A 26333-nucleotide genomic window follows, 5' to 3' on the forward strand; every position below is an offset into this window, starting at 1 on the left:
GGAGCGGGACTGGGACCGGCCGCCTGTCAATCACGGCTCCCAGCCAATCACCGCCCGCGCAGCGGCGGGAGGGGCGGGGCTCCGGTGCTCGGCGCGATGGCGGTGGCTCCGTCCCCGCTCCCCGGGCTGGCCCGGGCCCTGCCCCGAGGCCGCCGCGCTGCCGGAGGGGCCGCGGGCGGGGGTCGCGCTGCCGGTACCGAAGTCGGGGGGGGGGGGAGGGGGTCCCCGGTGCCCCCCCCGGTGCCCCCCGGCACTTCCAGCTCCCGCGCTTCCGCGTTTGTGGCGCTCGCACTCCTCATTGGCCCGCGCGCCTGTCACTCACGGCTCGCAGCCAATGGCCGCCCGCCCGCCCGGCGGCGGGGGCGGGCCCGCGGCGCTCGGTGCGATGGCGGCGGCGGCGGCGGCTCCGGCCCCGCTGACGGGCGTGGGCTGGGCCAGCGGCGCCGAGGCCGTCCCGCCGGGCTGGACCGCGGTACGGGGGCCGAGGGGACGCGCCGGGTCACGGTGCCGGTGGCGCTGCCGGTGCGGCGGCGGCTGACGCGTCCCGTGCCCGCAGATCACCGTGACGGCGGAGGGAGCGCCCGCCTGCCTGGGCAAAGGCTTCGGGCACCGCGGCGGGGGCTGGTACCTGTGCTTCAGCCGCGGCGGAGCGCAGGTGCGGCGGAACCGGCACCGGGAACACCGGGGAGGGGTCGGCGCCGGCGTCCGGTGCCGTCCGAGCGGCGGGGCGGGACCGGGAGCGGCACCGGGATGGGGCGGTGGCCGCGGGAGGCACCGGGGCTACCGGGATGGGGGGGGGGGGGGGGGGGTCGGTGTCGCCCCGGTGGCTCCCGGGGGAGGGACCGGGCCGGCCCCGGGGTCAGTGCCCGGTTCGGTGCCGGTCCCGGTGTGCCGGTCCCGGTGCCGATGTGCCGGTCCCGGTGCCCGCAGGCCGCCGAGGGCCCGGTGGTCACGGACGTCCTGGTGCTGAGCGAGCGGAGCCCGCAGCCCCCCGGCTACAGCCGCGCCCCGGAGTTCCCGGAGTCCCGTGAGTGCCCGGGCACGGCCCGGGGCCCCCCCGCTGCTCAGCCCGGTTCTTCCCGGTTCTTATCCTGCAGGACGGCCGGTGGCCGGGCCCGGGGGTCTCCCGGTGCCCCGTTTCCTGTTCCCCGTTCCCCTGCAGGCGGATCGGTGCCGGTGTTGGTCCCAGTACCGATGTCCCGTTGCCCGCAGGCGGGCCGGTGTCGGTGTCCCGGTGCCCGTGTCCCGGTGCCGGTACCGATACCCGTTCCCCGTAGGCGGGCCGGTGTCCCGGTGCCGGTGTCAGTCCCGGTACCGATTCCCCGTTCCCCGCAGGCGGGCCGGTGTCCCGGTGCCGGTGTCAGTCCCGGTGCCGGTGTCAGTCCCGGTACCGATTCCCCGTTCCCCGTTCCCCGCAGGCGGGCCGGTGTCCCGGTGCCGGTGTCAGTCCCGGTGCCGGTGTCAGTCCCGGTGCCGGTGTCAGTCCCAGTACCGATTCCCCGTTCCCCGCAGGCGGGCCGGTGTCCCGGTGCCGGTGTCAGTGCCGGTGTCAGTCCCGGTACCGATACCCGCTCCCCGTTCCCCGCAGGCGGGCCGGTGTCCCGGTGCCGGTGTCAGTCCCGGTGCCGGTGTCAGTCCCGGTACCGATACCCGCTCCCCGTTCCCCGCAGGCGGGCCGGTGTCCCGGCGGAAGCGGCTCCTGGTGCGCCGGGAGGCGGCGGCGGCCGTGGCCGTGCTCGAGCTCCGCCTCAGCCTCCGGGGCGGCCGCGGCCCCGCCGCGCTCGCCAGGATCGGGTACGGCCGGGGCGTCCCGGGGCCCTTCCCGACCCCGCAATCCCGGGAATCCCCCGCGCTCCCTCCCGGTGTCCGGGGCTGCTCCCGGGGCCCTTCCCGACCCCCGCAATCCCGGGAATGCTGCGCGCTCCCTCCCGGTGTTCCCGGGGATCCCCCTCCCTCCCGGTACTCCCGGTGTTCCCTCACTCCCCCCCGGTGTTCCCGGTGTCCCCCCGGTATTCCCTCACTCCTTCCCGCTGTTCCCGGTATTCCCTCACTCCCCCCCGGTGTTCCCTCACTCCCTCCGGTGTTCCCGTGTTCCCTCACTCCCCCCCGGTGTTCCCGGTGTCCCCCCGGTGTTCCCGGTGTCCCTCCGGTGTTCCCTCACTCCCCCCCGGTGCTCCCTCATTCCCCCCGGTGTTTCCGGTGTCCCCCCGGTGTTCCCTCACTGCCCCCCGGTGTTCCCTCACTGCCCCTCGGTGTTCCCTCATTCCCCCCGGTGTTTCCGGTGTCCCCCCGGTGTTCCCTCACTGCCCCCCGGTGTTCCCTCACTGCCCCTCGGTGTTCCCTCATTCCCCCCGGTGTTCCCGGTGTCCCTCTGGTGTTCCCGGTATTCCCTCACTCCCCCCCGGTGTTCCCGGTGTCCCCCCCGGTGTTCCCTCATTCCCCCCGGTGTTCCCTCATTCCCCCCGGTGTTCCCGGTGTCCCCTCACTCCCCCCGGTGTCCCCCCGCTGTTCCCGCAGGGAAATGGGCGGATTCTCGCTCTGGTGCAGGAAGGGCCCCGTGCGGGCCGGGGCTGCCCCGGGGCCGCTCAGCGGCGGCCTGGAACGGCTCTGGCTGCGGCCGCCCAGGTGGGACCCCAAAACAACCCCGAATAACCCCAAAAATAACCCCGGGTGGGACCCCAAAAAAATCCCCAAAACCCCTGGGTGGGACCCCAAAAAAACCCCAAAAGCCCAGGTGAGACCTCAAAAAAACCCCAAAATAACCCCAAAATAACCCCAAAAAACCCCGGGTGGGACCCCAAAAAAACCCCAAAACAACCCCGGGTGAGACCCCCAAAAAAACACCCAAAACCCTGGGTGAGATCCCCAAAAAAACCCCAGGTGGGACCCCAAAGAAAACCCAGGTGAGACCCCAAAATAAACCCCCAAAACCCTGTGTGAGACCCCCAAAAAAACCCCAAAACCCCCAAAACCCCAGATGGGACCCCAGAAACCCCCCAAAAGCCCAGGTGGGACCCCAAAAAAACCCCAAACCCCCAGGTGAGACCCCAAAAACCCCAGGTGGGACCCCAACCCCCCCCATCAATCAATCACCCAACCAATCAATTATTGATTAATGACGTCATTCATCACCCCAGGCCCCCCCCGCCTCCGTCCGAGCCCCCGGCAATCTCCGGCCCCTCAGGTGAGGAGCCCCAAAATATCCCCAAAAAATCCCCCAAATCATCCCCCAAATCCCCAGAATATCCCCCAAATATCCCCGAAAATATCCCCGAAAATATCCCCCAAATCATCCCCAAAATACCCCCCAAATCCCCCAAACATCCCCCAAAATATCCCAAAAATATCCCCCAAATCCCCAAAATATCCCCCAAATATCCCCCAAAATCCCCCCCAAAATTCCCCAAATCCCGGGAATCCCCCAAATCCCGGGATCCCCGCTCGGGGCGGATTTTGGGGCGGATTTTGGGGGAATTTCCTTTTCCTGGGATGGATTTTCCCGGAACCCCCGAACCCAACCCCGGATCCTCGGGAGAGTTCAGGGCTGGTTTGGGGCATTTTTGGGATTTTTTGAGGGTTTTTTTTTTATTTTTCTGGGATTTTTTAGGATATTTTTTGGGATTTTTTGGGATATTTTTTTCCTTTTTTTTTGATTTTTTGGAATATTTTAGGATATTTTTTGGGATTTTTTGGGATATTTTTTGGGGGATTTTTGGGATTTTTTGGGATATTTTCTTGGATATTTTCAGGATATTTTTGGGGTTTTTTTGGGATTTTTTGGGGGATATTTTCAGGATATTTTTTAGGATATTTTGGGAGATATTTTCGGGATATTTTGTGCTTTTCTGGGGATATTTTTTGGGGATATTTTGGGATTTTTTTGGGGAAATTTCTGGGGATTTTTGGGGATATTTTTTGGAATATTTTGGGATTTTTTTGGGGATATTTCTGGGGATTTTTGGGGATATTTTTTGGGATTTTTTGGGATATTTTGGGATTTTTTGGGGGATATTTCTGGGGATTTTTGGGGATATTTTTTGGGGATATTTTGGGATTTTTTTGGGGAAATTTCTGGGGATTTTTGGGGATATTTTCCGGGATATTTCTGCCTCTTTTCCCACCCCTAAACCCCGTTGTTTTTCGCCTTTTCCAGCCATGGATGGAATTCCCTTCGCCCTCCACCCCAAATTCGGGCCCGGGCTCAGCTCTGTGAGTCATTAATGAATCACTGATTGCCCTAATTAATAACCACTGACCCTAATTAGTAATTAATAACCCCGGTTAATCCCGAAGAACCCCGATCCATTCCCTTTTCCCCTTTTCCAGCCCATTTTGGCGGAGCTGACGGTGAAATCCCTGGCGGACATCGAGCGGGAGGTGAGGGAATTCCCGCGTTTTTGGGATCAATTCCCGCGTTTTTGGGTCTAATTCCCAGATTTTGGGTTTAATTCCCAGTTTTTGGGTTTAATTCCCAATTTTTACGTTTAATTCCTGCATTTTTGGGTTTAATTCCTGATTTTTTTGTATTTAATTCCCAATTTTTGGGTTTAATTCCCAATTTTGGGGTCTAATTCCCTGTTTTTTGGGATTAATTCCCGGATTTTGGGGATTAATTCCCTGTTTTTGGGATTAATTCCCAATTTTTTTATTTCATTCAATATTTTTGGGTTTAATTCCATTTTTGGGATGAATTCCCAATTTTTTTGTATTTTATTCCCAATTTTTTTCTATTTAATTACCAACTTTCAGGTTTAATTCCCAATTTTGGGGTCTAATTCCCATCTTTTGGGATTAATTGCCATTTTTTGGGGTCTAATTCCCGGAATTCCGGGTCCAATTCCCACTTCTCCCCCCTTTCCCAGTACAACTACGGATTCCTGGTGGAGAGGACGGCGGCGGCGCGGCTCCCCCCGGGCCTGGAATGAATTCCCAGGGAATTCCGGCTCCGATCGGGAATCCTGGACTCAATCCCGGATTTCTGGGCTGCCGGAGCCCCTCCCCAACCCCCCCAAATCCGGGATGTTTTTCTTCCCTGCTCCCGTTTTTCCCCCCGGCAAAGAATTCCAAACCGAAAAGGGAAAAAAAAAACCCCAAAACCCCAAACCCCGGCCTGGATCGGGATTTTCTTTACGTCACCAAATTCCCAAAACGTTCCCGGGAAATTCCGGGAGAATTCCGGGCAGTTCCCACCTCCAAAGGCGCCGGAGCGTCCTCGGGAACGCTCGGAATTCGGGCTCCTCCTTCCCGAGGCTTCGGGATCCGGGCGGGAATTCCGTGATCAGAGCCCGAGGGGGGGAGGTGGGGGTGGGGCTGGGGGTGGTTTTTGGGAATTTTCGGGAATTCCGGGATGCAGGGCTGGGCCTCAGGAAGGCACTCGGAGCCTGGAGCTGCCCAGCAGGAACTGCAGGAGCCGATCCACGGAAAAGGCCAGCAGGAAATCGGCCGCCAGCACCGCCAGGATCAGCAGCCGGAACTGGGAATTCCGGAACGTTCCCAGTGGGAATGGGGCCCAAATCCCAGCCTGATCCCATCCCAGATCCCATCCCAAATCCATCCCAAATCCCTGGGAATTCCAGAACATCCCAAATCCCATCCCAAATCCCATCCCAAATCCCTGGGAATTCCGGAATGTTCCCGGTGGGAATGGGGCCCAAACCCCAGCCCAATCCCATCCCAAATCCCTGGGAATCCCTGAACATTCCCAGTGGGAATGAGCCCCCAATTCTGTCCTGATCCCATCCCAAATCTGTGGGAATCCCGGAATGTTCCTGGTGGGAATTGGCCCCAAACCCCATCCCGATCCCATCCCAAATCCGTGGGAATCCCGGAATGTTCCTGGTGGGAATTGGCCCCAAACCCCATCCCGATCCCATCCCAAATCCCTGGGAATTCTGGAATGTTCCCAATGGGAATGGGGCCCAAACCCCACCCCGATCCCATCCCAAATCCCTGGGAATCCCTGACCTTTCCCAATGGGAATCGGCCCCAATCCCATCCCCCATCCCACCCCACTCAGAAATTCCCAGTTCGGGGCCATTTTCCCGCGGGAACCCCCCTGGAATTCCAGGACCTGTCCCTAGAGTGTCGGGAACCCCCCGGAACCCCGGGAATTCCCGGGAATTCCTCTCACCTCGGGGGGGATCTCGACGAGGCCGAAGCTGAGGTTGAGCTCGGGGCAGGAGCCGCTGAGCAGCCCCAGCACGGCCGAGGCCGAGAGCAGCAGCGCCCAGAGCAGCGCCCGGTTCTGCGCCAGGCTCTCCATGAACGGGTGGCCCTGCGGAGCCAGGGTGGGCACTGGTTACACTGGGAGGCACTGGGTTATACTGGGAGGCACTGGGTTATACTGGGAGAGGATTAGGAGGCACTGGGTTATACTGGGAGGGAGTTTTGGGGCGCTGGGAGGCACTGGGAGCACTGGGAACCCGACGGGAGCAGCGCCCGGTTCTGCGCCAGGCTCTCCATGAACGGGTGGCCCTGCGGAGCCAGGGTGGGCACTGGTTACACTGGGAGGCACTGGGTTATACTGGGAGGCACTGGGTTATACTGGGAGGGAGTTTTGGGGCGCTGGGAGGCGCTGGGAGCACTGGGAACCCGACGGGAGCAGCGCCCGGTTCTGCGCCAGGCTCTCCATGAACGGGTGGCCCTGCGGAGCCAGGGTGGGCACTGGTTAGACTGGGAGGCACTGGGTTATACTGGGAGGAGGTTAGGAGGCACTGGGTTATACTGGGAGGGAGTTTTGGGGCTCTGGGAGGCACTGGGAGCACTGGGAACCCGACGGGAGCAGCGCCCGGTTCTGCGCCAGGCTCTCCATGAACGGGTGGCCCTGCGGAGCCAGGGTGGGCACTGGTTACACTGGGAGGCACTGGGTTATACTGGGAGGGAGTTTTGGGGCGCTGGGAGGCACTGGGAGCACTGGGAACCCGACGGGAGCAGCGCCCAGTTCTGCGCCAGGCTCTCCATGAACGGGTGGCCCTGCGGAGCCAGGGTGGGCACTGGTTACACTGGGAGGCACTGGGTTATACTGGGAGGGGGTTAGGAGGCACTGGGTTATACTGGGAGGGAGTTAGGAGGCACTGGGTTATACTGGGAGGCACTGGGTTATACTGGGAGGGAGTTTTGGGGCGCTGGGAGGCACTGGGAGCACTGGGAACCCGACGGGAGCAGCGCCCGGTTCTGCGCCAGGCTCTCCATGAACGGGTGGCCCTGGGATGCAGGGTGGGCACTGGTTAGACTGGGAGGCACTGGGTTAGACTGGGAGAGGATTAGGAGGCACTGGGTTATACTGGGAGGGAGTTTTGGGGCGCTGGGAGGCGCTGGGAGCACTGGGAACCCGACGGGAGCAGCGCCCGGTTCTGCGCCAGGCTCTCCATGAACGGGTGGCCCTGGGATGCAGGGTGGGCACTGGTTAGACTGGGAGGCACTGGGTTATACTGGGAGGGGGTTAGGAGGCACTGGGTTATACTGGGAGAGCACTGGGTTATACTGGGAGGGAGTTCTGGGGCGCTGGGAGCCAATTCCGAGAGGTTTCGGAGCAGGAGAGTGGGGTTTAATGGCACTGGAAGGGGATTAGGAGGCACTGGTTTATACTGGGAGGCACTGGGTTATACTGGGAGGGAATTAGGAGGCACTGGGTTATACTGGGAGGCACTGGGTTATACTGGGAGGGAGTTTTGGGGCGCTGGGAGGCACTGGGAGCACTGGGAACCCGACGGGAGCAGCGCCCGGTTCTGCGCCAGGCTCTCCATGAACGGGTGGCCCTGCGGAGCCAGGGTGGGCACTGGTTACACTGGGAGGCACTGGGTTATACTGGGAGGCACTGGGTTATACTGGGAGAGGATTAGGAGGCACTGGGTTATACTGGGAGGGAGTTTTGGGGCGCTGGGAGGCACTGGGAGCACTGGGAACCCGACGGGAGCAGCGCCCAGTTCTGCGCCAGGCTCTCCATGAACGGGTGGCCCTGGGATGCAGGGTGGGCACTGGTTAGACTGGGAGGCACTGGGTTATACTGGGAGGGAGTTTTGGGGCGCTGGGAGGCACTGGGAGCACTGGGAACCCGACGGGAGCAGCGCCCGGTTCTGCGCCAGGCTCTCCGTGAACGGGTGGCCCTGCGGAGCCAGGGTGGGCATTGGTTACGCTGGGAGGCACTGGGTTATACTGGGAGGAGGTTAGGAGGCACTGGGTTATACTGGGAGGGAGTTTTGGGGCTCTGGGAGGCGCTGGGAGCACTGGGAACCCGACGGGAGCAGCGCCCGGTTCTGCGCCAGGCTCTCCATGAACGGGTGGCCCTGCGGAGCCAGGGTGGGCACTGGTTACACTGGGAGGCACTGGGTTAGGAGGCACTGGGTTATACTGGGAGGGGGTTAGGAGGCACTGGGTTATACTGGGAGAGCACTGGGTTATACTGGGAGGGAGTTCTGGGGCGCTGGGAGCCAATTCCAAGAGGTTTCGGAGCAGGAGAGTGGGGTTTAATGGCACTGGGAGGGGATTAGGAGGCACTGGTTTATACTGGGAGGCACTGGGTTATACTGGGAGGGAGTTAGGAGGCACTGGGTTATACTGGGAGGGAGTTTTGGGGCGCTGGGAGGCACTGGGAGCACTGGGAACCCGACGGGAGCAGCGCCCGGTTCTGCGCCAGGCTCTCCATGAACGGGTGGCCCTGCGGAGCCAGGGTGGGCACTGGTTACACTGGGAGGCACTGGGTTATACTGGGAGGGGGTTAGGAGGCACTGGGTTATACTGGGAGGGAGTTTTGGGGCTCTGGGAGGCACTGGGAGCACTGGGAACCCGACGGGAGCAGCGCCCGGTTCTGCGCCAGGCTCTCCATGAACGGGTGGCCCTGCGGAGCCAGGGTGGGCACTGGTTAGACTGGGAGGCACTGGGTTATACTGGGAGGCACTGGGAGGGGATTAGGAGGCACTGGGCTATACTGGGAGGCACTGGGTTAGACTGGGAGGCACTGGGTTATACTGGGAGGGGGTTAGGAGGCACTGGGTTATACTGGGAGAGCACTGGGTTATACTGGGAGGGAGTTCTGGGGCGCTGGGAGCCAATTCCGAGAGGTTTCGGAGCAGGAGAGTGGGGTTTAATGGCACTGGAAGGGGATTAGGAGGCACTGGTTTATACTGGGAGGCACTGGGTTATACTGGGAGGGAGTTAGGAGGCACTGGGTTATACTGGGAGGCACTGGGTTATACTGGGAGGGAGTTTTGGGGCGCTGGGAGGCACTGGGAGCACTGGGAACCCGACGGGAGCAGCGCCCGGTTCTGCGCCAGGCTCTCCATGAACGGGTGGCCCTGCGGAGCCAGGGTGGGCACTGGTTACACTGGGAGGCACTGGGTTATACTGGGAGGGGGTTAGGAGGCACTGGGTTATACTGGGAGGGAGTTCTGGCGCGCTGGGAGCCAATTCCGAGAGGTTTTGGAGCAGGAGAGTGGGGTTTAATGGCACTGGGAGGGGATTAGGAGGCACTGGTTTATACTGGAAGGGGGTTAGGAGGCACTGGGTTATACTGGAAGGGGGTTAGGAGGCACTGGGTTATACTGGGAGGGCACTGGGAGGGGATTAGGAGGCACTGGGTTATACTGGGAGGGGGTTAGGAGGCACTGGGTTGTACTGGAAGGCACTGGTGGAATGGGGAGCAAGGGGGCAAATTGGGGAAAAAGGAGAGGAGAAACTGGGAAAAACGGAGGGAAAATGGGGAGGAAAAACTGGGAAAAATGGGAAAAATAAAGAGAAAAATTGGGAAAAATGGGGAGAAAAACTGGGAAAAATAGGGAGGAAAATTTGGGAAAAATGGGGAGGAAAAATTGGGGAAAATGGGGAGGAAAAATAGAAAGGAAAAATGGGAAAAATAAAGAGGAAAAAGTGGGAAAAATGGGGAGGAAAACCTGGGAATAATGGGGAGGAAAAATTGGGAAAAATGGGGAGGAAAAAGTGGGGACGAAAAAGTGGGGAAAATGGGGAAAAAAATTGGGAAAAATGGGGAGGAAAAACAGGGAGGAAAAACTGGGAAAAATGGGGGAAAAAATTTGGGAAAAATTGGGAAAATAAAGAGGAAAAATTGGGAAAAACGGGGGCGAAAATAGGGAGGAAAAATGGGGAGGAAAACTTGTGGCAAAGCCTGGAAAAGCAGGAATATCTGGGATGGGTCACCTTGTAGTTGATGGCGAAGGTGGCCATCTGCATGGCCATGGAGAGCAGGTACACGGTGCTGTTCACCAGCGACGGCTCAAACTCCTTGCTCAGATCCACAAACTCCTCCTCCCTGCGGTGGGAAAAGCGGGATCAGCCTCGGGATCAGCCTCGGGATCCACCCCGGGATCCACCCTGGGATCCACCCTGGGATCCAGCCCGGAGCGGCTCCCTCCCAAAATCCCCGTTTTTGGAGGGCGAAGGCGGCCCCGAGGAAGGGTTTGGAGCAGGAAAATGGGAATTCCTGGGGTTCTGTAGCCATGGGAATTCGTGGGGATGAGGCTTGGAGCGAGCCCGAGGGATGGGGTTCCCAGAGAAGTGCGAGGAATTGGGGAAAATCCGGAATTTTTGGGGCTCAGGGCCTGACTTGGGCCTACTCTGGGCCTGCACCTCCTGGTACAGGAACGCCAGGCTTTGGAATGGCAAAAATTGGGGAAAATGCCAGAATTTTTGGGGATCAAGGCCTCACCTGGGGTCGCTGCGGGCCTGCACCTCCTGGTACAGGAATCCCAGACTTGGGAATGGCAAAAACTGGGGAAAATCCCAGATTTTTTGGGGATCAGGGCCTCACTTGGGCCTACTCTGGGCCTGTGTTTCCTGCTCCAGGAACCCCAGGCTTTGGAATGGCAAAAATTGGGGAAAATCCCGGAATTTTTTGGGATCAAGGCCTCACTTGGGCCTACTTTGGGCCTGTGTTTCCTGCTCCAGGAACCCCAGGCTTTGGAATGGCAAAAATTGGGGAAAATCCCAGAATTTTTGGGGATTAAGGCCTCCCCTGGGGTCACTGTGGGCCTGCACTTCCCAGTACAAGAATCCCACAATCAGGAATTGGGGAAAATCCGGGAATTTTTGGGGCTCAGGGCCTGCACCTCCTGGTACAGGAACCTCAGGCTTGGGAATGGCAGGAATTGGGGAAAATCCAGGAATTTTTGGGGCTCAGGGCCTCACCTGGGGTCGCTCCGGGCCTGCGCCTCCTGGTACAGGAATCCCAGACTTGGGAATGGCAAAAACTGGGGAAAATCCCAGATTTTTTGGGGATCAGGGCCTCACTTGGGCCTACTCTGGGCCTGTGGTTCCAGATCCAGGCTTGGAATGGCAAAAATTGGGGAAAATCCCGGAATTTTTGGGGATCAAGGCCTCACTTGGGCCTACTCTGGGCCTGTGGTTCCAGATCCAGGCTTGGGAATGGCAGGAATTGGGGAAAACCCCGGGATTTTTGGGGCTCAGGGCCTCACCTGGGGTCGCTGCGGGCCTGCGCCTCCCGGTACAGGAATCCCACATCCAGGAATTGGGGAAAATCCGGGAATTTTTGGGGCTCAGGGCCTCACCTGGGGTCGCTCCGGGCCTGCACCTCCTGGTACAGGAACCTCAGGCTTGGGAATGGCAGGAATTGGGGAAAATCCGGGAATTTTTGGGGCTCAGGGCCTCACCTGGGGTCGCTCCGGGCCTGCACCTCCTGGTACAGGAACCTCAGGCTTGGGAATGGCAGGAATTGGGGAAAATCCGGGAATTTTTGGGGCTCAGGGCCTCACCTGGGGTCGCTGCGGGCCTGCGCCTCCCGGTACAGGAACACCAGGCTCAGGAAATGCACCAGGAATTGCAGGAGCACCGTCAGCACCGTGTAGAGGTTGAAAATGTTGGGAAGAGGCCTCTCCTTGGAAAGAGTCTTCAGGGGCTGGAAGGAGAAAAAAAAAGGGAAGAGAAGAAGGAGGAATGTGGGCTGGGAGGGCTGGGACTCCAAAGCCCGAAGGGATTTTAGGGAATTCTGTGGGAATTCCAAGTCTGGAGGGGGTTTGGGGTTGCTTTGTTCCCAGGGACAGTTGGGGTTTCGGGGCTTTGTCCCAGCCAAGCCATCCCAGGATTCCAGAATTCCATGGAAATTCCGGAATTTCCATGGAATTTCTGGAAAGACCAGTTTGGTCTTTTTCGCTCGTTTTTGGGCCTTGCCCCACCTTTTGCTGCTGCTCATCCCAAAAAGTGACATCCTGAGGGGAGGAATGGCCTTGGGAGCATCCCAAATCCAACGTTCCCGCCCCGCCAGCAGCAGGGAATGGAGATTTAGCAAAATTAAGGGGATTTTGGGGGGAAAAAGGGGCTTTTTCCCTAATCCTGGTGGGACTGGGATGGCCCAACCCCTTTCCCACGGAATTCCCAGCTCCCACCTCGGATCTGGAGCTCTGGGATCATCCCAAATCCAGGGGAACACAAAATCCCTCCCCACCACCATCAGGGATTGGAAATTTCTCTAAGAAACGGGATTTTTTTGGGGTCAAACCCCTCTTTTTCCCTAATTTTCCCAGATCCCATGGAATTCCCAGCTCCCACCTCGGATCTGGAGCTCTGGGATCATCCCAAATCCAAAGGAAAACACAATCCCACCCCTCCACCATCAGGGACTGTAATTCCACCATTCAAAGTGCCGGATTATCACCATAAACAGGATTTTTTTGGGGTCAAACCCCCCTTTTTCCCTAATTCTGCCAGATCCCATGGAACTCCCAGCTCCCAGCTCAGACCTAGATCCGGATCTGGAGCTTCAGGAGTGGTTCCAGACCCCATTCCCACTCCTCCCCCTTCAGCCACCGCCATTTTCTCACCACAAATGGCGTTTCCTGAGGACAAAACCCCCCTTTTTTTAATTTTTTAAAAATTTTTTTCCTGCTCCAACCCCTTTCCCACAGAATTCCCAGCTCAGACCTAGATCCGGATCTGGAGCTTCAGGAGTGGCTCCAAACCCCATTCCCACTCCTCCCCCTTCAGCCACCGCCATTTTCTCACCATAAATGGCATTTCCTGAGGACAAAACCCCGCCTTTTTTATTTAAATTTTTTTCCTACTCCAACCCCTTTCCCACAGAATTCCCACCTCAGACCTAGATCCGGATCTGGAGCTTCAGGAGCCGCTCCAAACCCCATTCCCACTCCTCCCCCTTCAGCCACCGCCATTTTCTCACCCCAAATAGCATTTCCTGAGGACAAAACCCCCCCTTTTTTTCATTTATTTTCCATTTTTTTCCTACTCCAACCCCTTTCCCCCGGAATTCCCGGCTCCCACCTCAGACCTAGATCTGGATCTGGAGCTTCAGGAGTGGTTCCAAACCCCATTCCCACTCCTCCCCCTTCAGCCACCGCCATTTTCTCACCATAAATGGCATTTCCTGAGGACAAAACCCCCCCCCCTTTTTAATTTTTTAAAAATTTTTTTCCTGCTCCAACCCCTTTCCCACAAAATTCCCAGCTCAGACCTAGATCCGGATCTGGAGCTTTGAGGAGCCATTCCAAACCCCATTCCCACTCCCCCCCCTTCAGCCACCGCCATTTTCTCACCCCAAATGGCATTTCCTGAGGACAAATCCCCCCCCCTTTTTTTCATTTATTTTCCATTTTTTTCCTACTCCAACCCCTTTCCCACAGAATTCCCAGCTCAGACCTAGATCCGGATCTGGAGCTTCAGGAGCCGCTCCAAACCCCATTCCCACTCCTCCCCCTTCAGCCACCACCATTTTCTCACCACAAATGGCATTTCTAAAGGACAAAATCCCCCCCTTTTTTTAATTGTTTTTAAATTTTTTTCCTACTCCAACCCCTTTCCCACAGAATTCCCAGCTCCCAGCTCAGACCTAGATCCGGATCTGGAGCTTCAGGAGTGGTTCCAGACCCCATTCCCACTCCCCCCCCTTCAGCCACCGCCATTTTCTCACCACAAATGGCATTTCCTGAGGACAAAACCCCCCCCTTTTTAAATTTATTTTCGATTTTTTTCCTACTCCAACCCCTTTCCCACAGAATTCCTGGCTCCCACCTCAGACCTAGATCTGGATCTGGAGCTTCAGGAGCGGTTCCAAACCCCATTCCCACTCCTCCCCCTTCAGCCACCGCCACTTTCTGACCATAAATGGCATTTCCTGAGGACAAAATCCCCCCTTTTTTAATTGTTTTTAAATTTTTTTCCTACTCCAACCCCTTTCCCACAGAATTCCCAGCTCAGACCTAGATCCGGATCTGGAGCTTCAGGAGTGGTTCCAGACCCCATTCCCACTCCTCCCCCTTCAGCCACCGCCATTTTCTCACCCCAAATGGCATTTCCTGAGGACAAAACCCCCCCTTTTTTTCATTTATTTTCCATTTTTTTCCTACTCCAACCCCTTTCCCCCGGAATTCCCGGCTCCCACCTTGGACCTGGAGATGAAGAGGAAGCATCCAGCCAGGAGCAGCCCCTGGAGCGTGGCCTGGAGGTCGCTGAACTTGACGCCCTGCAGGAAGAGCACGCTCTGGCTGTAGGCCAGCACCAGCGCGTTCAGGGCCAGGATCTTGAACATCTGCAGCGTCGTCACCAGCGTGCAGCGGCCCTGCTTGATCACGTGGCAGACTGAGGGAAAACATGGGGATTTTGGGAGTTAGGGATCAGGAAAGAGTGAGGGAAAAGGGGGAGAAAGGGAGGGGTTTGGGTGAGGGGGGTTGGGGCGGCTGTGAGGGGGAAAAGGGTGGGGAAAGGGGGAAAAAGGGGGGAAAAAGGGGGGAAAAGGGGGGAAAAGGGGGGAAAAGGGGGGAAAAGGGGGGAAAAGGGGGGAAAAAGGGGGAAAAAGGGGGGAAAAAGGGGGGAAAAAGGGGGAAAAAGGGGGAAAAAGGGGGAAAAAGGGGGAAAAAGGGGGAAAAAGGGGGAAAAAGGGGGAAAAAGGGGGAAAAAGGGGGAAAAAGGGGGAGAAAGGGGGAGAAAGGGGGAGAAAGGGGGAGAAAGGGGGAGAAAGGGGGAAAAAGGGGGAAAAAGGGGGAAAAAGGGGGAAAAAGGGGGAAAAAGGGGGAAAAAGGGGGAAAAAGGGGGAAAAAGGGGGAAAAAGGGGGAAAAAGGGGGAAAAAGGGGGAAAAAGGGCAGGGTTTGGGTGAGGGGGTTTGGGGCCCTCATAAGGGGAAAAAGGGCAGGAAAAGGGGGAAAAAGGGGGAAAAAGGGGGAAAAAGGGGGAGAAAGGGGGAGAAAGGGGGAGAAAGGGGGAGAAAGGGGGAGAAAGGGGGAGAAAGGGGGAAAAAGGGGGAAAAAGGGGGAGAAAGGGGGAGAAAGGGGGAGAAAGGGGGAGAAAGGGGGAAAAACAGGGAAAAAGGGCAGGGTTTGGGTGAGGGGGTTTGGGGCTGCTGTGAAGGGAAAAGGGTGGGAAAGGGGGGAAAAAGGGCAGGAAAAAGAGGAAAAAAGGTTGGGAAAAAAGGAGGAAAAAGGGGAAATGGGGGGAAAAAGGGGGAAAAAGGGCAGGGTTTGGGTGAGGGGGTTTGGGGCCCTCATGAGGGTGAAAAAGGGCAGGAAAAAGGGGAAATTTAGGGTGGGGTTTTCATGGATTTGGGAATTCAAAGGTGGAACAGGTTTAGGATCATTTAGGATAAAAGCAGGGACACCCTGAGCCTCAAATCCAGAGTCCAGAAGCTCCAAATTTTGGGAATTCAGAGCTGGAATGGGCTCAGGACTGTTCAGATTTTGGGTCTCCCCCATTCCCATCCTTCCCAGTCCCATTCCCAGGGCTTTTCCCAGGTTATCCCAGTTTTTCCCGAATCATTCCCAGGGTTTTTCCCAGTTTTTCTACTCACTGCACTGGATGGAGGAGAGTTTGGAGGTGAAGGGGGCGGCGATGCTGGCGTCCCCCAGCTTCACCACCGGAGCCCTTTCCTCATCCAGATCCCTCAGCACTTGGCTCAGCCGCTCCTGCGGGATTGGGAACGGCACAGAATTCCCAAACATTCCCAAAATCACCTGGAATGGCTGGAAAAGCAGCCCCAAATCCACCCCAAACCCAGTGGGAGAAGCGGAAGTTTGGGATCTCGGGTGATGGGGTTGAAGATCCTTTCCCAGCTCCAGAATTCCAGGATTTATTCCCTGCTTGCCCCAGATTTAAGGTCCCTTCCCAGCTCCAGAATTCCAGGATTTATTCCCTGCTTGTCCCAGATTTAAGGTCCCTCTCCACCTGCAGAACTCCAGGATTTATTCCCTGTTTATTCCAGATTTAAGGTCCCTCTCCACCTGCAGAACTCCAGGATTTATTCCCTGTTTATCCCGGATTTAAGGTCCCTCTCCACCTCCAGAACTCCAGGACTGGGTTGGATGGGGATGGGATCAGATCTATTCCCACCCAAACCATTCCAGGATTCCCAACCCTAAATCCCTCCATTCCCAAGGACGAAATTCCCGGCTGGAATTCCCGGGATCCCCACCCTGTGGATGGCCAGCTGCTCCTCCCGCTGGGCCAGGATCCGGTGCTTGGCTCCTCGGGACGAGGGTTTGACATTCCCGGCCGGAATTCCGGCCCTGCCGTCCCCGAGGCCGTCCCGGGGCCGCCGCTTCCGCTCGGGAATTCTCTCAGGAGCGTTGGCCAGCAGGGCCACACCTGGGAAAAGGGGGAAATCGGGGATAAACAGGGGGAAAACCAGGGAATAAACAGGGGGAAAACCAGGGAATAAACAAGGGGAAAGTCGGGGGAAAATCAGGGGAAAATGAGGGGGGAAAGAGGGGAAGAATCAGGGGAAAAATGGGGGAAAAACAAGGGATGAAATGGGAAAACCAGGGAATAAGCAGGGGGAAAATCAGGGGGGAAAGAGGGGAAAAATCAGGAAAAATCAGAGAAAACCAGGAAAAGTCAGGGAAAAAGGGGAGAAAAAAGGGGGAAGAATGGGAAAAACAAGGGAAAAAACAAAGGGAAAAACGGAGGAAAACCAGGGGAAAAAGCGGGAAAAAAACAAAGGAAAAACAAGGGATAAAACAAGGAAAACCAGACAAAAACTGGAGGAAAAACAGGGAAAAAAGGGGGAAAATGGGAAAAAGGGGGATGGGATCCCTCAGGACAGAGCATTCCCACCCAGCCGGATCCCAATGCCTGGGGCTGGGAATTCCGAGGGGATTCCAGGGAAAAAAAACCGGGAGAAACCCCCAGGAAAATCTGGAATTCCCTCTTTTATTTCCATTCCTGGCGCCAAAAAAACGGCTCCAAAAGCTGGGAAATGCTGGGGAAGGCGGCTCTGGGGTGGGGATTTAGGGAAAATGCCGGGAATTTTGGGAATTTTCGGGAATCTCCTCACCCACGTCCGCGTGTTTGAGCGCTCCCACGTCGTTGGTGCCGTCCCCGCACATGAGGGTGGAGTAGCCCAGGCTCTTCAGGGCCGTGATCACAAATTCCTGCCCGGAAAAAAGGCCGGGAAAAGCTCCCAAATTCCGGGAATTCCCCGCTCGGGGTGGTTTGGGATAACAGGGATGGGGTGGGAATTGCAGGGGGGGCCAAATTTTGGGGATTCAGGGCTTGGGATTCTTTAGGATCACACCGTCCTGAGCCTCATCCCCAGATCCTAAAAGCTCCAAATTTTGGGAATTCAGAGCTGGAACGAGCTCCAAACTTTCTGGGATAAACCCAGGGCCATCGCCCCATTCCCAAAGACCCCAAATCCCAGGAATTTCCATCCCCAAACCCCCGAATCCCGGGAGTGCAGGGCTGGAATGGGCTCAGCATTGCTTAGGATCACCCCAGCACCAACGCCCATTCCCCGGGATCCCCAAATTTTTGGAATTCAGAGCTGGAACGAGCTCCAAACTCTTCGGGATCACCCCAGGGCCTTCCCCCCATTCCCAAAGACCCCAAATTTTGGGAATTCCCATTCCCAGACCCCCCCCCCTCACCTTCTGCTTGGGTGCCACCCTGGCAAAGACCTGGATGTGTGGGATGAGCCGGAGCAGCCGATCCCGATCCCGGCTCCGGAGCTGCTCCAGCCCCTCCCCGGTGAGGCACAGATCGAACGGATCCGTGAGATCCCGCAGGGAATCCGGGAACGCCGGGAGCGACACGGAGCCGTCCCGGGATCGCCACTGCCAGGGGAGCCCTGGGGGAATGGGAATTCCATGGGAATCTGGGAATGACGAGAGTGACACGGAGCTGTCCCGGGATTGCCACTGCCAGGGGAGCCCTGGGGGAATGGGAATTCCATGGGAATGGGAATCTGGGAATGATGGGAGCGGCACGGAGCCATCCTGGGATTGCCACTGCCAGGGGAGCCCTGGGGGAATGGGAATTCCATGGGAATTCCATGGGAATCTGGGAATGACGAGAGCGACACGGAGCCGTCCCAGGATCGCCACTGCCAGGGGAGCCCTGTGGGAACGGGAACGGGAATTCCATGGGGAATCCTGGGGGATTCCAGAGGGAACCCAGAGGGGATTCCAACCCTAATCCCCATCTCCATTCCCACATTCCCAAAGCTCCCAAGACCCTGCGATCTCCGAGCCCATCCCGGCGTTCCCGATCCCATCCCAGCTGCCCAGAACCCATCGGGACCAAACCCTTCCCCCCCCCGCCTCGTCATTCCCAAAGCGCTGAGACCCCGCCATCCCCTCCCCCCCCCCAGCATTCCCGGTACCGGCGCTCTCCGGAGGCTGCAGGATCAGGATCTGCTCCTTGTGCAGGAAGTGCAGCTCCCGCGCCACGTGGCAGGCGGTCAGCGGGCTGTCCCCGGTGATCATCACCACCTGCGCCACGCCAAATTCCCGCCTGGATTTAGGGCTGGGAACCCCCCCCCCCGGGGCCGCTCATCCCAAAATATTCCCATTTCCAGGTGGGTTTGCCTGGGTTTTCCACCTGGAGTTTTCCCTCTTTTCCACCTGGAGTTTTCCCTCTTTTCCACCTGGGGTTTTCCCTCTTTTCCACCTGGGGTTTTCCCTCTTTTCCACCTGGGGTTTTCCCTCTCTTCCACCTGGGGGTTTCTCTCTTTTCCACCTGGAGTTTTCCCTCTTTTCCACCTGGGGTTTTCCCTCTTTTCCACCTGGGGTTTTCCCTCTCTTCCACCTGGGATTTTCTCTCTTTTCCACCTGGGGGTTTCCCTCTTTTCCACCTGGGGTTTTCCCTCTCTTCCACCTGGGGTTTTCTCTCTCTTCCACCTGGAGTTTTCCCTCTTTTCCACCTGGGGTTTTCCCTCTTTTCCACCTGGGGTTTTCCCTCTTTTCCACCTGGGGTTTTCCCTCTTTTCCACCTGGAGTTTTCTCTCTTTTCCACCTGGGGTTTTCCCTCTTTTCCACCTGGAGTTTTCTCTCTTTTCCACCTGGGATTTTCCCTCTTTTCCACCTGGGGTTTTCCTAGATTTCAGCCGAGAATTTTCCCAGTTTCCCGCCTTGGATTTTCCCCATTTTCCACTTGGAGTTTTCCCAATTTTCTGCCTAGGATTTTCCCTTTTCAGCCGAGAAACTTTCCCAGTTTTCCGCTTGGAATTTCTCCCTTTTCTGCCTGGGATTTCTCCCTTTTCTACCTGAGATTCTCCTGATTTTTAGACTGAAATTTTCCCACCTTCCAGCCCGGAATTTTCCCTGTTTTCCACTTGGAACTTTCCCAGTTTTCAGCCTTCAACTTCCACGTTTTCCACCCGGAATTTTCCCTACTTCCCCCCTTTCTCCCCCCCCCACCTCATTCCAGAGCTTCCCACCCCTCTGGAAGTTCCCCCCCTTGTGCCATCCCGCGTTCCCCACCCTCCCCAAAGCCCGGAATCCCGGGAATTCCCACGGTTCCGGCCGCTCACGTGGTGGGAAGCGCTCTGGATCTCTCGGATGACGGCCTTGGAGTCGGCCTTGAGGGGACAGGAGACCACGATGAATCCCACAAATCTCAGGTCGCATTCCAGGGATTCCCTCTTCATCTCCCGCACCTGCCCGCGGGGAAATTCCCGGATTCAGCATTCCCAGCTGCCCTGGAACGGGAGACGGCTCCTCCCACGGGCGATTCCCGGGATTGGGAGCATCCCTGGAACGCTTTGAGCACCCCAAGAAGCTTGGAGTGATCCCAAATCCCGAAAAAAAAAGGGGTTTTCCTGGAAAAATGCAGCGAATTCCTGCCCATTCCTGAGGAAATCCAAGCAGGAATTCCCAAGGGATTGGGGCTGTGGGGACGTGGAGCTGGGGATGGGAATTCCCCTGGAAAAATTCCTTTGGGATGCTCCAAAGAGGCTCAGGGAGGTCCCTTTGGAATTCTCTGAGAGGTCTCTGGGATAGCTGGGAATGGGAATTCCCCTGGAAAAATCCCTCTGGAATCCCCTGAGAGGTCTCTGGGATAGCCAGGAATGGGAATTCCCCTGGAAAAATCCCTCTGGAATCCCCTGAGAGGTCTCTGGGATGGGAATTCCCCTGGAAAAATCCCTCTGGAATCCCCTGAGAGGTCTCTGGGATGGGAATTCCCCTGGAAAAATCCCTCTGGGATGCTCCAAAGGACCTCAGGGGGGTGTCTGGGATATCCAAGAATGGGAATTTCCCCAGAAAAATCCCCCAAACCCACAAATTCCAGCCCCCACCCCCCCCCCCCTCCTCTTCCCAGCCCCGCTCCCAGCGCTTGCCAGGGGCCGGAATTCCGGGATTTCTCCCGGTTTTTTCCTCACCTGCTGGTGGCTGAGGGCTCCCAGCTCCTTGTAGCCCAGGGCCAGCACCCGCGCGCCCTCGTGGGAGATCTCCCGGTGGATCTCATGGTAGTTCCGGGGACACTGGGACAACTGGGAGAGCCCCGGGGAAGAGAAGGGCGGGAAGAACATTCCGTGAGCGCGGAATCCGACGGAATCCGGGAGAAAAGGGGGGATTGGGATGGGGGGGGTTGGGGGGAGGGAGGCAGGGATTTGGGATAATTCAAGGGGAATTCAGGATAGTTCAGGATCATCCGGCTGGAATTCCCACTCCCCGCTCCCTTCCCACCTCCCTGATCTCCCCAGAATTCCCAGATCCCTGGAATTTCCCGGGAATTTTCCCCTCACCGCAGGCTCTGGGGAGTCCCAGCATTCGCAGGCTCCCAGTTTCTCCCAGTTTCTCCCAGTTTCTCCCCGTTTTTCCTGTCTCTCCCAGTTTCTCCCCATTTCCCCCCGTTTCTCCCCATTTTTCCCCATTTCTCCCCGTTTTTCCCCCCAGTTTCTCCCCATTTCGCCCCGATTTTCCAGTTTCTTCCTGTTTCTCCCCCAGTTTCTCCCCATTTCTCCCCCCAGTTTCTCCCCATTTCTCCCAGTTCTTCCCCATTTCTCCCCTTTTTTCCCCCCAGTTTCTCCCCCTATTTTCCTCATTTTTCCCCGTTCCTCCCCATTTCCCCCAGTTTCTCCCAGTTTTTCCCCATTTCTCCCTGTTTCCCCCAGTTTCTCCCAGTTTCTCCCAGTTTCCCCCCGTTTTTCCCCCAGTTTCTCCCCATTTCTCCCCGTTTTTCCCCCAGTTTCTCCCCATTTCCCCCAGTTTCTCCCTGTTTCTCCCCATTTTCCCCCCATTTTCTCCTCATTTCTCCCCCAGTTTCTCTCAGTTTCCCCAGTTTCCCCCAGTTTTTCCCCGTTTCCCCCAGTTTCTCCCCATTTTTCCCCAGTTTCTCCCCATTTTCCCCCAGTTTCTCCCCATTTTCTCCCCGTTCCTCCCTATTTTTCCCCAGTTTCTCCCCATTTTTCCCCCTTTTCCCCGTTTTTCCTCATTTTCCCCCAGTTTCTCCCCATTTCTCCCCATTTCCCCCAGTTTCTCCCTGTTTCTCCTCATTTTCCCCCAGTTTCTCCCCGTTTCCCCCAGTTTCTCCCCATTTTTCCCCCAGTTTTTCCCCATTTCTCCCCCAGTTTTTCCCCATTTCTCCCCATTTTTCCCCCAGTTTCTCCCCATTTCCCCCAGTTTCTCTCTGTTTCCCCCAGTTTCTCCCCGTTTTTCCCCATTTTTCCCCAGTTTCTCCCCATTTCTCCCCCAGTTTCTCCCCATTTCCCCCAGTTTCTCTCTGTTTCCCCCAGTTTCTCCCCGTTTTTCCCCAGTTTTTCCCAGTTTCTCCCCATTTCTCCCCCCGTTTCTCCCCATTTCCCCCCATTTCCCCCCTCACCATGGCGTGCAGGGTCTCGGGAGCGCCCTTGACGGCCGCCAGGTATCGGATTTCTCCGGAGGCGTTTTCCAGGGACGCCAGCACCGCCATCCTCTTCAGGGCACTGGAGAAATGAAAGCGCTGGTGAATTCTCATTCCCGGAGTTTTTAGACTCCTCGGGAAAACTTTCTCATCTGGAAACAAAGGAAATCGGGAAATCCTGAAAGGGGGAATGGAGGGAAAAGGGGGAATGGGGGAAGGGGGGGAAAAGGGGGGGCTGGGGATTGGTCCGAAGGGAATTCGGGGGGAATTCGGCCAGAATTGGGGATAATTTAAGGGGAATTCAGGATCATTCAGGGGGAATTCAGGGTCATTCAGGGGGAATTCCAGATATTTGAAGGAAAATTCAGGATAATTCAGGTGGAATTCAGGATCATTCAGGTGGAATTCAGGATCATTCAGGGGGAATTCAGGATCATTCAGGGGGAATTCCGGATAATTCAGGGGGAATTCCGGATATTTGAGGGGTAATTCAGATTAGTTCAGGTGGAATTCAAATAATTCAGGTGGAACTGGGGATAAGTCAGGTGGAATTCAGGATAATTCAGGTGGAATTGCAGATATTTGAGGGAAAATTCAGGACAATTTAGGTGGAATTCCAGATATTTGAGAAGTAATTCAGGATAATTCAGGTGGAATTCAGAGAATTCAGGTGGAATTCCAGATATCTGAGGGGGAATTCAGGATAATTCAGGTGGAATTCAAATAATTCAGGTGGAATTCAGGATAATTCAGGGAGAACTCCAGATATCTGAGAGAAAATTCAGGATAATTCAGGTGGAATTCTGAGTAATTTAGGTGGAATTCAGGGGAATTCTGTGGGAATTTCAGATAATTTGGTGGCACTCCAGGGGATTCAGATGGAATTCTGGATAATTTAGGTGGAATCCAAGTGGAATTCCGGATAATTTAGGTGGAATCCAAGTGGAATTCCGGGTAATTCAGGAAATTGAGGAGAATTCACTGAATCCAGGTGGAATTCTGGGGGAACTCAAGACAATCCCCTGGAATTCAGGTGGAATTCTGTGCAATTTAGGGGGGATTTTGGGTCATTTGGGTGGAGTTCAGGCCAATTCAGGGAATCTGCTGGAATTTGGGATAATTTCTGTGGAATTCAGAAGAATTCCGGTGGAACTGAGGAGGAATTTGGGATAACTCAGGTGGAATTCGGGGTAACCCACAACAGCCTGAGTTTCACTGGATCCATGGATAAAGATTCATGGAAAATTCCCGTCCTAGGATGCGGAAAACCCCACAATTTACGGAGAACTCTGGAATTTTGCTGTCCCTCAGGGAAGCAGAACCAGGAATTCCAACTCGTGGAATAACCCAGGAGGGAATTCACCCCTTCCAGAGGAACTTTTTTATGGCTCAAACCCACACTGGGAGCTGATTTCCACTCAAATCCCCAATTTCCACGCCTGATTTCCCCCAAATTTGATGGGGAAGGGGGGGGAAAGGGTGGAAAACCCCCCCCCCAAAACACAGGGAAAATCTGGAATTCTGCCACCCTGAAAACCGGGAATTTTTGAGCCCGGCGCGGCTTTTCCCGCCTGGAAGAGCCCGGAATTCCGAGGAAAAAGCAGGATTTGGGATTTACCTTTGGTCAGGGTCCAATCCACGGCCGTCAGCATCGCCTTTTCCAGAGGGTCCCCCACGATTGTCCCGTCCTCCAGCTGCACCAGGGAGTGGCAGCAGGCGATGGCCCGGTGCGTTTCCAGCGGGATTTCCGACACCGGCAGCACCTCCTTCCCTTCCCTGAGGAGAACGGCACGGTCCCAGCTCAGCCCCAAAGGGTTTTCCAGCATGGAATTGCCGGGAAATGGAGGTGGGGGGGAAAGGGAAAAGTTCCATAAGATCTTCACAAAATCCGGCCAAAAAAAAGGAAAAAAAGAATCCACACCCACCCCTCCCAAAAAAAAAAAAAAAAAATTGTCACCAAAAAATGATCACAAAATCCTCAGGGAATTCTACAAAAATCCTCAGAAAATTCTCACAAAAAATTCTATAAAATCCCCTCACAAAAATGTCCCAAAATTCCCTCACAAAATCCCACAAAAATGTCCCAAAATCCCCCCACAAAATCCTCATAAAAATCCCACAAAATCCCCTCACAAAATCCTCAAAATGAATCCCACAAAAATCCCCCAAAGTCCTCGCAAAAATATCCCAAAATCCCCTCACAAAATCCCACAAAAATATCACAAAATCCCGTCACAAAATCCCACAGAATCCTCAGGGAATTCTACAAATATCCTCAGAAAATTCTCACCAAAAAATCCCATAAAATCCTCTCACAAAATCCCACAAAAATGTCCCAAAATCCTCCCACAAAATCCTCATAAAAATCCCACTAAATCCCCTCACAAAATCCCCCAAAAATATCCCAAAATCCCCTCACAAAATCCCCCAAAAATATCCCAAAATCCCACAAAAATCCTCACAAAAAAATCCCACAAAATAATCCCACAAAATTCCTCAAAATCCCACAAAATCCTCACAAAAAAATCCAACACCGGCAGCACCTCCTTCCCTTCCCTGAGGAGAACGGCACGGTCCCAGGTCAGCCCCAAAGGGTTTTCCAGCATGGAATTGCTGGGAAATGGAGGTGGGGGGGGGGGAAAGGGGGAAATTCCGTAAGATCTTCACAAAGTCCGGCCAAAGAAAAAAAAAATGGTCGCTAAATCCTCAGGGAATTCTACAAAAATCCTCAGAAAATCCTCTCACAAAATTCCACAAAATCCCCTCACAAAATCCCACAAAAATATCACAAAATCCCCTCACAAAATCCCACACAATCCTTATAAAAATCCCACAAAATACTCTCAAAAAATCCCACAAAAATATCACAAAATCTCCTCACAAAATCTCCTCACAAAATCCCACAGAATCCTCAGGGAATTCTACAAAAATCCTCAGAAAATCCTCACCAAAAAATCCCACAAAATCCCCTCACAAAATCCCACAAAAATATCACTAAATCCCCTCACAAAATCCTCACAAAAATATCCCAAAATCCCCTCACAAAATCCCACACAATCTTTATAAAAATCCCACAAAATCCCCTCACAAAATCCCACAAAATCCTCACAAAAAATCCCACAAAATCTCCTCACAAAATCCCACAAAAATGTCCCAAAATCCCCTCACAAGATCCCACAAAAATGTCCCAAAATCCCTTCACAAAGTCCTCATAAAAAATCCCACAAAATCCTCTCACAAAATCCTCAAAATGAATCCCACAAAAAGCCCCCAAAATCGTCACAAAAATATCCCAAAATCCCCTCACAAAATCCCACAGAATCCTCAGGGAATTCTATGAAAATCCTCAGAAAATCCTCACCAAAAATCCTTTCACAAAATCCCACAAAATCCCCTCACAAAATCCTCAAAGTGAATCCCACAAAAATCCCCCAAAATCCTCACAAAAATATCACAAAATTCCCTCACAAAATCCCACAAAAAATCCTCACAAAATCCCACAAAAAATCCTCACAAAAATCCTCTCACAAAATCCTCAGGGAATTCTACAAAAATCCTCAGAAAATCCTCACAAAAAATCCCACAAAATCCCCTCACAAAATCCCACCAAAATCCCCATAAAATCCTCAAAATGAATCCCCACAAAATCCCCCCCTAAAATCCTCAGAAAATCCCACCAAAAATCCCACAAAATCCTCACGGAATTCTACAGAAATCCTCACAAAATCCTCACAAAAAATCCCACAAAATCCTCACAAAAATCCCACAAAATCCCACCTCCAAATCCTCAGAAAATCCCCAAAAAAATCCCACAAAATCCTCATAACATTCCGAAAAAAATCCTCACCAGAAAACCCACAAAATCACCCACAAAATCCTCACAAAAATCCCACAAAATCCCACCTCCAAATCCTCAGAAAATCCCCCAAAAAATCCCACAAAATCCTCATAACATTCCGAAAAAATCCTCACAAAAAACCCCACAAAACCACCCACAAAATCCTACAAAAATCCCACAAAATCCCCTCCCAAAATCCCGGGATTTTTCATTTCCTGTGAGGATTTTGTGCGGATTCGGGGGGGATTTTGTCCTTCCGGCCCATTCCAGCCCCCTCCTTTCCCCTCTTCCCACCGGGAATTCCGGGATCGGGACCCACCTGAGCCCGGCCACCCCTCGCACCACGAGGTGGTCGCTGGTCAAGGTCCCGGTTTTGTCGAAGCAGCAAACCTGGACCTTCCCGGCAAACGGGATCCGGAAGGGCTCCGTGCAGTAAACGTCTGGAAAAGCGGGAAAAAGCGGGAA

General features: G+C 55.3%; 2 protein-coding genes across 4 annotated transcripts in view; one reads left to right on the forward strand and one right to left on the reverse strand.

The window, feature by feature from the left end:
- Positions 1-385: 385 nt before the first annotated feature.
- Positions 386-5103, forward strand: LOC138100229 (multivesicular body subunit 12A-like). The gene is made up of 11 exons (XM_068998007.1): positions 386-472; positions 557-655; positions 931-1027; positions 1213-1224; positions 1356-1418; positions 1671-1794; positions 2518-2625; positions 3138-3184; positions 4154-4209; positions 4327-4377; positions 4863-5103. Exons 1-11 carry the CDS (start codon positions 386-388, stop codon positions 4923-4925), a joined length of 807 nt encoding a protein of 268 aa, XP_068854108.1. The 3' UTR covers positions 4926-5103.
- Positions 5104-5289: 186 nt separating this feature from the next.
- ATP13A1 (ATPase 13A1) overlaps positions 5290-26333 on the reverse strand; it is a 37482-nt gene continuing 16438 nt past the window's right edge. Inside the window, exons 12-26 of one of the 3 annotated variants that reach the window (XM_068998004.1) lie at positions 26188-26308; positions 23649-23806; positions 22010-22182; positions 20568-20678; positions 19719-19844; positions 18570-18678; positions 17836-18035; positions 17244-17340; positions 16383-16555; positions 15762-15876; positions 14363-14559; positions 11724-11866; positions 10153-10264; positions 6131-6274; positions 5290-5473 (exon numbers count right to left, since the gene is read on the reverse strand). In XM_068998004.1, coding sequence (XP_068854105.1) covers positions 5363-5473; positions 6131-6274; positions 10153-10264; positions 11724-11866; positions 14363-14559; positions 15762-15876; positions 16383-16555; positions 17244-17340; positions 17836-18035; positions 18570-18678; positions 19719-19844; positions 20568-20678; positions 22010-22182; positions 23649-23806; positions 26188-26308 — 2090 coding nt within the window. In that variant the 3' untranslated portion in view covers positions 5290-5362. Of the gene's footprint in view, positions 5474-6130; positions 6275-9025; positions 9294-10152; positions 10265-11723; positions 11867-14362; positions 14560-15761; positions 15877-16382; positions 16556-17243; positions 17341-17835; positions 18063-18569; positions 18679-19718; positions 19845-20567; positions 20679-22009; positions 22183-23648; positions 23807-26187; positions 26309-26333 lie in introns of those variants that run through there. The other 2 variants (XM_068998002.1, XM_068998003.1) reach the window with 2 other exon arrangements.

Source organism: Aphelocoma coerulescens, chromosome 30 (genome assembly GCF_041296385.1).
Source record: "Aphelocoma coerulescens isolate FSJ_1873_10779 chromosome 30, UR_Acoe_1.0, whole genome shotgun sequence".
Lineage (NCBI taxonomy): Eukaryota > Metazoa > Chordata > Aves > Passeriformes > Corvidae > Aphelocoma > Aphelocoma coerulescens.

Bases quoted from the DNA above. Each gene is read 5' to 3' on its own strand.
- LOC138100229 (XM_068998007.1), top strand. From the start codon at position 386: ATGGCGGCGGCGGCGGCGGCTCCGGCCCCGCTGACGGGCGTGGGCTGG. The intron at 2,626-3,137 runs GTGGGACCCCAA...TCATCACCCCAG, and splicing joins CTCTGGCTGCGGCCGCCCAG to GCCCCCCCCGCCTCCGTCCG. The intron at 3,185-4,153 runs GTGAGGAGCCCC...CGCCTTTTCCAG, and splicing joins GGCAATCTCCGGCCCCTCAG to CCATGGATGGAATTCCCTTC.